The following is an 11,786-nucleotide window of genomic DNA, read 5'->3' on the forward strand; positions in this document are numbered from 1 at the left end:
ACCCCATTAAGTTTCTCTCCACCCAATTTTCCAGCCTACCAAGGTCTCACAGCACAGCCTTCTGGTTTATCAGCCACTCCCCACCATTCTGTTTCATCAGCAAACTTGCTGAGTGTCTCTTTCCTTTGACTATCTTTCAGTGAATGGAACAGAGGATCTTTCCTGTTTCAGTTTACATGCATTCCTGGCTAATCACATACACTATGAACACACTGTGAGCATGGAATTACTCCTGTATTGCACATTTCTTATTTTAAAGAAAGGAGACTTTTAAAATTTTCTGTTGTAATCATTGTAGAAAACATAAAACATCTGAAACTTCTGTTTTACAGATGGTATTTTAATTTCAAGACCTAAAATACAAAACCCCTAGAAGCAATCTTAAGGATATTTCCACAAAGACTTTTTTCATGGTTTTATTTTTATATTACAAGTCTGTTTCCATCATAAATTGTAATACGAAACATACAAAGAATCCTTGACCTTCATGTAGCATAAAATGATTGTGATGAATCAAATAATTTGATGCAGCAAAGATTAGTTTTAAAAGTATCCAAGTATGTATTCCGGACATAGACAGCAGAAGTTGATTTACAACTGGACCAGTGATGAAAGGCATCTTCTGCCATTATTCCTGTAATGAGGAAAGAAGAGAATTTCTGCTGGTAAGTGCATTTAAGTTGGGTGGTATTAAACTGAACTGACATTCAACACTTGCCATTCACCTGCATCTCTCCTGTCCCTCTGCAGGTTGTTTGGAAGTCCAGCTCTAACCTGAGTTCCTACCTCTTTACAGTACAAAGAAAACAACAACAACAACAACAAAAAAGGCGGCAGGAAAACCCCTTATAAAGCGACTCCCTCCTTAGTCTAAACTCACTGACCAAAACTCAAGAGACACCAATGATATGTATCATATGATGAAGCAGAAAAAGGAAAACTTCTATGGCTTTATGGTACGGAACTGAGAAGAGAAGCCCAGGTTAAAACTGACGTTTTTCCAGTTTTCCTGTTACCCCAAATCTGAGCTTGCTAAGACCAATTCCAACGAAGCCAAGTTTGGGTTAGGTCTCTGTACTCTCCATGCCTTTGCACCTGCAAGGCAGGATTGGTAGCAAATCTTTTGGCTAGGCATATGGTATGTGACCATAGTCTAGTGATTGATAGAAGTAAAAAACCAGATTTTTCAGATCAGCTACTGGGGATAATTCTTGCCTTTTGGCCCGTGGGAACTCATGACATTTGATAACTGATTTATTTTTAAACCCACAACACTGAAGAATGGCCATGAAAGTACCCACAAAAGGGGACAGGCTAATTTTAAGTAGTCCATCAGATCAATACCTGAGCAGAAAAGGCTGGAAGAGCTTGAAGGGGAATAGCATGTTAATAAAGTTGGAGATCACTCCGTTTTCTAAATAACTATTACTTGACAGAAAAAAAAATTTGAAAGCCATGCTATGTATAACTATTTAACTATACTATGTACAACTGTACAACAAGGGAAGAAGCAGATATTTCTGAGGACAGGGCCAGCATGCAAATAATTATCCATCTCATTCCTCTAATCATCTTGGCCTTATCATTCTTACTGGTGTGTATCTGAGATTATGTAAATATTCCAGCTAATATCATGTGGGATGGCAGTTTCTATGACACAATTTTTTCTCTAATTTTGGAGAGTATCTGCCTTTGGTGAGGAGATAGATCTTGACTTCCAGAACCATCTCCAGTTTCAGCCAGTGACTTACCTGTCTCAGAGATGCCATCCCTGTCACTGCAGCATGGTGCATTGCCTGCTGCTGTAGGCACTGCTCTGGTCCAGCATCGGCATGTACATTTTAGCCATGAAGCAGTAGCTGACTCCAGGCCTCAAGTCTTGTATTTTAATAACCTTGTCTTTCCCTTCATACACCAGGACCCTGTGTTGCTTCACACAGAGTGGAGGAAAAAAGAGCTGGTCAGGTACATTTCCCTAGCATATGTGTCTGTGAATAAAGTTTGATGAGAACAGAGGATGCAGAACACTACATGGACTTGCACAGACCCAACAGCATAAATAACTTATTTAAGTTTTTTAAAGAAAACTCCCTCCCCCACCAAATTCCTCTCCTGTCCCAATTTCTTAAAATAAGTCATGGATTTAGAAGTATTAAGTTGATGGAAACTAATACGGGGAGGAATTAAAATTCAATTCAATCAAATTCCATTCCTGAAAAGTAAGCCTACTTTGTTTCCAAACATTTGCACAGTCATCGCTGCTCTCACAATCCCAGAAGACAGTTTCAACAGTAAAACAAGTGCCCACACTTTTCTGGCTTTTCAGTGGTAAAGAGTTCATATCTGAAGGTACTCTTACCTCATCTAGCAAGTTGTTAATTATGAAGACTTGATACAGGAGATCATAATAATTTGTCATTGGTATTTTGCTGCCTCTCTTCCTTTTATAAGGAGAACGTGGAGCCTGGAGCTTTACTGTTATGGAATTGTTGCTATGAACCACAGTTACCATTGGAGGTCCTATCACAGCTACAGGAAAAAACCCAAAGCTATAAACACAATTATAATTTATTAATAATATTTCCTAAAATGCAATTTGAATCCATTCAACAAATGTTCATGTTACCAATGACATATTATGCTAGATTTACTCCTCAAGGGACACTCTGTAAATTCTTACTTCTCGGTGTTTATTTGGTTTGGTTATTGTCATTTTGGAGGTGACATTTCCCGTGTTTGCAAATCTATCTTTGAGCCAAATTTTTGGAATCCCTTAGAGCTGCTATTGTTAAGTGCTGGCTGGTCAAGCAAAATTCCAAAATTGCGCTGATTTCCTTTCTCCCTTGTATTTGTGTTTGTGCTTGAACTGCACAAAACATCCATTTGAACCATTTCAGCTATGGCAAGGATGCAGTTTATATAATCACTTTCAAATATTTTGCAATTGGCTTGGTTAAACACAGCTAAGGCTTCAAGCTAGTGCCTGCATTCATGTGTGCAGCACCAGAAATATGGGGACACAGGGCAGCAGCTGCCACACGAATCTCTCCAGGAGGAAGAAGAGGCACAGGGAAAGATGTCCTGGTTTTTCTTCAAGGTGCTTTTTTATGTCAAAGCTTGTGGTTTCATCTGTGCAGGAGGCTCAAGGTAGTTTGCACTTCGGGGCTGTGAAATGACCCACACTGGCAATTTGATTTTGCTTTGGCCAGTGAGGGAAAATGGGTTAATTCAAGGTGAACTTACTGGTAGGTAGAGTGCTACTGTTCAGTGTTTGGGCAGTCCTCCATTTCTAACACACTGCGGCACTATACTGACAGTGCCTACCAGAAGCTTTCTATGTCCTTTCTATGTCCTTTCCTGCAGTCAGGATAACACATAAACCTGAGAAGACTAGTGGCCACACACCGCTCAGCTCTGTTCTCTCTTCTCCCCCCAAAGAAAAAAAATGCTTCCTTCTTTATTGTCTTCAGTCCTGTCCTTCTAGCAGCTCCAAAAATGCCCGAAAATAATTTGTGTGTTTCCATGCCCAGAGGAAAAGGTTGAATTAAAGGGATCTTTTAATCTCCTAATCACTGGTAAAAGGCTATTTAGCCATAATCGCTTGGCTTTCAGGAGCGCGGAGAATTACTTTGGCACAACACTCCACCTGAGAGCTATTGACTCACTTCTTCACATACAGCTTTGTGGCTAGAAAAGGATTACTCATGTTTGCAAGTGGTGAGCCGAAATGATGTGTTCCGTGCCATGGAAGATCAAACTCCTTCCTGGGGGACGCGTGTGTTTGCACTTACTTTCTCGCCAAGGGGTGAACCTGCAGCTGAGGCTCCAGTCGGAGTAGACACCAGACAAGGCTGCTCTCACTCTGCTGTAGTAAGGCTCCTGGATGTCAGAGGTCTCATGTGTTAGGTCACAGACACGGCTTGAAATCCCCCAGCACTCGTCTTTGTTTTGCCACGTGCTCTGCCCATACCTATGGAGAAAGAGGAGGAAGGATGTAAACTTTAGGGATCACTGCCTGTGTCCAGGCAGATTCTTAGCCATCTGTTTCACTCTCGTGGCACTGACAAGTGTCCTGCCATGGAAATTATCTGCCTTCAATTAGATAACAGGGAAGGTTCATTTCATGGCATTTGGGAGCTGCAGGTTTCTGTCTTTTCTGAAAGAAATCTAAAGCAGAGACATGGCTCACCAGCCCTGCAGGAAGCCACCCCTTAGCTGCCCTATGGGAGAGGTGGGCAAGCTTCAGCTTAGCCAGTGTGTTCAATCATGGGCAGAATGCTGGATTCCACCAAACAATTTCTCAAGGACAATAAGGATTTCAGGCACTCACCAGTGTGCCAGGGATGGGAGCAGACCCTGAAGACCAGCCCCTATTCTTGCCTCAATCTTTCCATGCAAGGCACCTGGAGGGAGTGCCATGGGCAAGGTAGGCCACTGGAATACCTTAAATGTTTTATTGCAGAAGAGCTTGACCTACCTAGACCTCCTTGAGGCAGGTGACTGGACCCAGTGACTTTCAGAGATCCCCTGCAAACTACATTTTGCTTCAAATTCTTGGTGCCGTGAGGGTGGGGAGCATAGTGCTGGAGGTGCTTATTCCTTGCCTGCCTTATGCTGCTTGACTGCACCTCCTGGGATAGATAAGTGCAGAAAGAGCTGAGAGCTGGCAGCCAAGCAGGACATGGCTGTTCCCCGGGAATGAGAGCACCCTGTCAGCTGAGAAATCACTTTGATGTGCCAGCAGGACTAAGCCCCAGCAGGGAGGGAGGCCCCAGTACTTACACTTTATACTGCACAAAGTAGAGCGCGTCTCTGGCCTCTCTGGCCCACCCAGGCTGCCAATGCAAAGTGGTGTTGAAATTTAACGAATGGAACTCTACCTTCTGTGGCTTAATCGAATCTTGCAGGTCTTGGCTCTCCAAAACTAAAAGCGCTGCAGACAAGAGGGAATGAATGATAGCAAAACGTGTTTGTCACAGAAACACTCCTCCGTATTGGAAACAGAGCGTATTGATACAGACCATTTAATTTCATGACCAGCAGACCGCAGGGAAATTAAATCTCCCGGATCCCACATTCAAAATTTTCCAAGTCACGAAATCAAGCAGTTACAGAAGAAACACATTTAGAGCTATGAAAGGAATACTTTCATGTGGTCTGAGTGTTTGGAGGTGGGGTTTTTTTGCTGTTTGTTTTGGGGTTTGTTTGTTGTTGTTTTGGTTTTTTTTCCTTTTTTTTATTTTTTGTTGATTTGTTGGTATGTTTTCCCTTGGTGAGTTTTCTGCTGTGAAAGATGCCTCATGCACATCCCAGGAAATAAACTCTTTGGATCTATTCACAGAGCCTGCAGTAAGAAGCCCCATCAATACTTAAAAGTGCCCTTTCCTTCTACTCCACAACTCGGCTTTAACCTGAAGAGATTATACCTAGCTCTTTTAACTATTGCCAGAGTCATCTTTACCACCTCCTGCCTAATAAACAACCGCCTGAAATTCACTGTTTTTCTTATCTATACCACTGGAAAAGCTGTCTGACAGTTTTCAAAATCACCTCTTTTCAAACTGCAATATTACTTATAACAGATTCAGTTAACAATCTCTCTGAATTAGCCAAACCCTAAAATTTTTGTGGATTTCGTGACCCAGACAACAGCAGCTTTTACCCTGGCATAGTACAGAATCAGATAAAACTTTACTGGCTGGACTGAAACTGGTAATACAGTAATGAAAAAAATCTAATGTGCAACAATTCATTTTATCTGCGTTTCAGAACTTGGAAAGATAAAATAACAAACTCATTTGAAAGTGACTGGCTTTTGGAACCCACAAAAGGGTACAGAGATTTCTTGATTCATGTAAAAATTCAATAACAAGCCCTGGCCTCCCACCTACCCCCCCTCCCTTCCCATACAGGAAAAGAGCAAAAAGCCCTTACTTACAAGTTGTCTCATCCTGAAGCAGGTGCATCAGTAAGCAGAGGAAGGAAAGCATAATCCTCCTCATGCTTAGGAGAGCAGCTCCATGACTGAAAAGCACCTCTCTTCCTCTTGGGCATGTGTTATGAGGAAGCAATTGTTAAGCACTCCAGAGTTCCCCTTATTTTAAGTGGTTTCCAAATTCCCCGGTTTGGCTTTAGTTTAATTTAGCTGGGAAACATATGAACAGCTCTAAATTAAACATGAGCAATTTTTCTTTCTTGGCAGCTGTGGTCATGCAGAGTTTGGAACTAATTATGAACCAAGCCATCATGAAAAAGGTCATTTTTTTTAAGACACTAATTCCCAGATGATGCCTGCCGATATTGCTTTAGCCCATAAATTTGTCACAGAAGCGTTCTCACTTGCCATGCTAAATTTATTCATTTATTTGTTTGTTTGTTTATTTATTTATTTATTTATCTATTTATTTTCAGCTCACTAGTTGCTCAGAGCTGAAGAACACAAGAAATTTTGCTCCAAAGATATAAAAGACCTACCCATGAGATGTGCTCTGGTTTGATGGACTGCCTCTGAGCCAGAACAAAGAGATGGAGTTTGCAGGTGTGCTAGTGGCAAAACATCATCTAAGGGACTGTCACTGGAGGAAATGAGGGGCTGTGAAATCACTTCTGGCTGTTGGGCAGCACGTTCACCCCATGCTGGCTGTGGGGGAGATGCTGGGAAGCTGAGAAGTTGCAGGACTGACAGCCTCCAGACAGAGATTAGGAAGGCAAGCCCAGCCCATAGGGCCAAAGTTCCACTCTGGGTTGGACTTTCAGACTGCCTGGAATCATATGCCGCAACTGGTGAAGGTGTGCTGCAACACTATCTGCACAAATATTGGCATTTGTCACTGTTATCCTCTGGATCCTGCCTGCCCAATATGTCCATCCCTACAAGCTTGACCCCAGGGCTGGGGATGCCAGGGTTTCCTCGTGAAAATAATCTCACTTTGTGCTTACAAATGCTTTGATGTCACATGCACGTCTGCCCGGTGGGAGATGAGCTCTGTGCTCATGGGATGTACGGAAAGCTCAGACAATTCAGCTGCTGGTGGTGAACGTGGTGCTACTGCCCAGACTTGCCCCTCACTCTTCCTCTCCAAAAGCTCCCCGATGCTGACACCCACTGGTTCTTCACTCCTCGTGCACTAGTGCAACAAAGCAAAAGTTAGGAGGCATTCTCTTTTTGCAAGCTCATGATGATAAGCAAGAGGAGAAAAAAGCTAGTTTTAATAGGACAATGCAGCCCTGTGTAAGTTTCCACAAAAGGAGTAATTGATGTGAAGACTACCTGTCTGTGAACAAAAAAATTGTCATGAAATCATATTTACTTTGGGAAAACGTGGAAACTGAACACTTGTCAGGTCAAAAAGGGCAAGTTCTGGTTCAAATTAACTTATTTAAAGGCCACCAGTTATAATGAACAAACTGAACAACAGCTAGTCAAGAAGCTGACCTTGGTCAGATAGATGGACACACAGTCTCAGTTCAGCTGATCACCTGTACCTCATTACATTAGCTCCAAACCTGCAGCATATACAGTAAAATGCTACCTGTGTAGCTCTGCATAATGAATTAGGCAAACCAATTAGAGGAATTAAAGAACTGAGAAAAAGTGAAGGAAAAAAAAACCACACCAAAATGAAGGCAGAAGTCAGAAAGTCTGCAGATTTTTCATCTATCCATTTCCCAAACACATCTTCAAAAGGCAGTGACCTTTAAATAGTTTCCCATACCACACTCAACTAGTATTTCATCACATTATATGAGCTCAAGTACGGGAACAGGGAGCTTTTACAAACCAATCACTAGACTGAGAAGTCATCAATGTTTGGTCACAGGTCATATATTTGTTTACTTGAATCGTACACACCTTCCCGTATCCCGGGAAGCAGCCCATTGCCAGGAGCTGAAGTGCGCACCTTTGTCAAAGTTCCTTTTGATGGTAGTTCCTCTTCGCAAAGCAGAGCTGAGGGCCAGCCTGCCGGCACAGGCGGCTTCTGCTCGGAAAAGGCTGCCGTGCCCTGTGGCGGAAGGGGGCAAGGAGTGCCTGTCACCCGGGGAAAGCCGGGGTTTCCTGAGCACTGCGCTCCAGTAGCGTTTTGTCTGCGGCTGGGTTGGGCGTTCAGCAGGCAGCGGTAACTCTTCGCATCGTTTCTGGCGTCACTGAAGCAGCCGCCGTTTCAACAGCAGGTTATCAGCACCTGTGACGCCGTGCTACTCACCGGCCTCAGTCGCGCTGCTTCAGCGCTTTGTGTGATAAAAATCACTACAAGGTCGAAGATGGACCGGCTGCACAAGCACACACACATGCAGGCACGTACATATATATATATGTCTGGGGTCTCATAGAATATGTACACAGTGCATATGGTGCATTTCAAAATGTAAACTATTGAGGAACACAGGATGATGCACACTGCAATGCTATTTAAAATACAGGGACTTTTAGAAACCAATCTTAAGGGTACTCTGAACAGTACTTCATGAAGAAGTGGAAAGTTAAAACGTATTACTTAGCCCAGCAGCATCCACGTAAGTAGTTATGTTACCATCTCATCCTAGATTACACAGCAGTATCTTTCTGATCCAAACCACTCTGAAACAGTAGAACTGATATTTTTTGAGCCAAAATAGAAAACCATGATTACGAGACTTTTTTTCCATTGTTGGAATGGAAACCTATCTGAATGCTGGATAAACAGCTTTCTTTCCCTTGAGGATGGATTATTGCTACACAGAGGTAAAGGTCAAGTACATTTTTGCTGAAAGCTGCTTGACTCATCTCATTTGAAAGGACCACCTCCTTGTTACTCTTGTTTTTCCTTTTGCCTTTGAATTATATTTTTCCCATATATAAGAGGAGAAAATGTAACCCTGAGACTGCTACTGTAGCACGACCCTTGGCTTTTCAGATGCAAGTTCGATATTTGCAGTGGATGTGAGGGTGGGTTTTGCTTATGTGCCTGGATGAGGACGTGGGAGGTTCATGAAGAAAGCATACCCAAAGCATACAGAGAATACTTCTAGTAACTGGCAGAGGCAAGGGAATTCTCTCTCATGTGTGGCATTTCACACACACACACAAAAAAAAAAAAAAAAAAAAAAAAAAAAAAAAAAAAAAAAAAAAGTGAGTGGTTCATGTTACTCTAGACCTAAAGACTATTTGCAATTGGAGCCACAGTTTTCAGTGTTTTCTAAACAGCCTGTGTGGACTCAGAGGAAAACCTGTCTTGGGAGGGGGCTCTGGAGGTCATCCAGTCCAGCCTCAGCATGGGGCTAGTGACTGTTTTATCCCACAGTAAACCATTTTTAATGAGAGTTTCTTCCTACATATCCCAGTGGGATTCCTCTGCTGCAATTTATGAGAGGTTTTTTTGTGGTTTTACTGGGAGCTTCATACAAAACTCTGCAATTTCTGCAAAGGCTACAGTTGGCTATAGTTGGAAATTAGATCCCTCCTGAGTGCCACCTCTTCTGGCTGAAGAGATCCAGCTCCCTCAGCTTCTTCTGGTGTGTCATGTGCAGCAGAACATCCCTTCACCAACTCAGTGGGGACTGGGAAAGAGAATCACTACACTACACCCAAAAATTAAAATGAAAGCAAAGAAAACCCCTACAGTCAAGGCAGGAGGGACTTTTTCGATTTTTCTTCCCTGCTCTGTAGGAAAGAGACCTTGCATCACACGAGTTCTTACAGAGAAGTTTCTGAGAAGCAAGGCAGACTTTCACTGCACAGTGTGTGCCTTCCCTGCTTCCCGCCCACAGGTACAAACTTCATCTCTCACTGTTAAAGAGCTTGAGTCAACATTTTAAAGAGGAGAGACAGAAATTCCAGTGCTGTAGCTGCATCTACAAAGTGAGACTTTTGATGATATTAGGGATGAAGGTCTGCTGAAGGCTCAAAAGTAGCAAGCCATCATTTGCACATGTCGTATTTATTTAACAGTGTGCAACACACTGACTTGAGCGGGAAGTTAGCAACCAACACTAACATTCATTAGGAACTGAAATTAATACCCAACCCCAAGTCTTTTATTTAAATGACAAGTTCCCTTAAAATTTTCCATTTTTCTCACTTGCAAAGCCATAGAATTATATTTTTTCCTACCACTAAGGAGTGCTGTAGCTTGTTTAAGCTCATTAAGACACACTTTTTAGGTCATGTGTGTGTGACCAAATCATCTGCAGACAAAAAACTATCAACTTGGAGACACGTGAATTTAATATTCCAGAATTTATCAGTTTTTCTCAGGTAATCTTCACATCATAGTAAAGGTGCCAAGTGCTTACTCAGCCAACAGAAACCACAGATGAAACTGGAGAGGTACATCACAAACATTGCTCATGTTTTCTTGGTCCACCCACTAAAGTAAAGAAAGGATCTACAAAGGTAATTCTGGTAGTGCCAATGCTCTCTGACACACTGCCACCAGAGGCAGTCTAGGCAACTCCTGTAATATTGGTAGTGTGGGAAGGAGATGACCCACACATTGACATATATATATACACACACACACACACACACACACACACATATATATATATATTTTTTTTTTATTATTTTTTTTTTTTTTTTTTGGCAGGGAGTGGTTCAAAGCCTCTGAATCTGATCACAAAGTCCTTTGCTGCAAATCACACAGAAAGGGCAAGGTGTTGGCAGGCCTCCACTCACAAAAAGACACACGGAACTGGGATGCCTGCCTCCACATTTGTCATCAAAAATTGGGCTGCAGAAGGAGCAAACACTTCTGGTAGCTACTTTGGGCAATAAAATTTGGAAGGATGCAAGCTCCAGGGCTTTCCCTGGCCAAGGCAAAAAAGAAATAGAAGGAAGATAAAAAGAGAAACTGCTTTTTACTCATCTCTTCTGCAAGGAGAAATCTGCAAGCATCACACTTTCTAGCCTGCGGCTCAGTTCTGTGATTGTCTTTCAAATTCTCAGTATCATTCTCCATCATCCGAGGAGTGCAAACTCCAGACCAGAAAGTCCATTCTCATAATAATCTTTACCACCACCATCTCCAAATACCTACTGTATTTGTATATACATTTGTTTTACAAGCCTTTTTTTGTTTTCCTTAATAAATACAGTGTTGAAGATCTTGTGTGGATAATGTCTGAGCATTCAGGAATCGGTGTGCTGAGCTTTTCAGGACAGGACCCTTCACACTTAACTGGTTTTCACACTTCTCAGAGGTGTTAGTTTCGAGTCTACAGAAACACGACTGTTTAACCATTAAGACCATCCTGTGATTCTTAAAAACAAAAAAGCTGTCCTCCATATTGCCTTAAATGAAGTTTGGTGCATCTCAAATAAAATTGCTAGTTTTGCTGCACACCCTGAAATAACTGACTAATTAATTCTTTGTAATTCACCATCCAAGTTCACAGTACTTTACTGCAGTTTCTAGTTCGATTTCGGGGGTGAGTACATATTGGTACTGTATTAAAAGCTGATATAAGGCCAGACTGATACCTGAGATGAAGCCACATGGAAGAAGGGACTGAGAAATGGCAAAGATGCTCTCTACCTCCTTGCTACCACTGCCCTCTAGCCATTCAGGCAAGTTTTTACAACCCTTACTTCCTTGTTATACTTTATCTCACACTTAATCACATTTGCAGCCAGTTATCACAGACCTCAGCTCTACCAAACCTGGCAGCGGAAAGCAAACAACAGCACATACAGTTCCTGTCATCTGGAATGGAACTGCACATGCCCTCCACCCTTCCTACAATTAACTGAGCTGCTATAAACTCACAAAATACGCCACAAAACATAACAGAAAACAGTCATGCCCAGA

At 42.3% G+C, this 11,786-nt stretch overlaps 1 protein-coding gene across 1 annotated transcript; it reads right to left on the minus strand.

Annotated features, from left to right (window-relative positions):
* Positions 1–503: 503 nt before the first annotated feature.
* On the minus strand, positions 504–7,879 carry IL22RA2 (interleukin 22 receptor subunit alpha 2). Its single transcript, XM_040058133.1, has 7 exons — positions 7,853–7,879; positions 7,070–7,127; positions 4,783–4,933; positions 3,792–3,970; positions 2,360–2,529; positions 1,752–1,930; positions 504–634 (listed from the first exon to the last, which is right to left on the minus strand). The coding sequence occupies exons 1-6, from the start codon at positions 7,877–7,879 to the stop codon at positions 1,775–1,777; spliced, it is 741 nt and encodes a 246-aa protein (XP_039914067.1). The 3' UTR covers positions 504–634; positions 1,752–1,774.
* Between the last annotated feature and the right edge of the window lie 3,907 nt (positions 7,880–11,786).

This window comes from Hirundo rustica, chromosome 3 (genome assembly GCF_015227805.2).
Source record: "Hirundo rustica isolate bHirRus1 chromosome 3, bHirRus1.pri.v3, whole genome shotgun sequence".
NCBI classification, from domain to species: domain Eukaryota; kingdom Metazoa; phylum Chordata; class Aves; order Passeriformes; family Hirundinidae; genus Hirundo; species Hirundo rustica.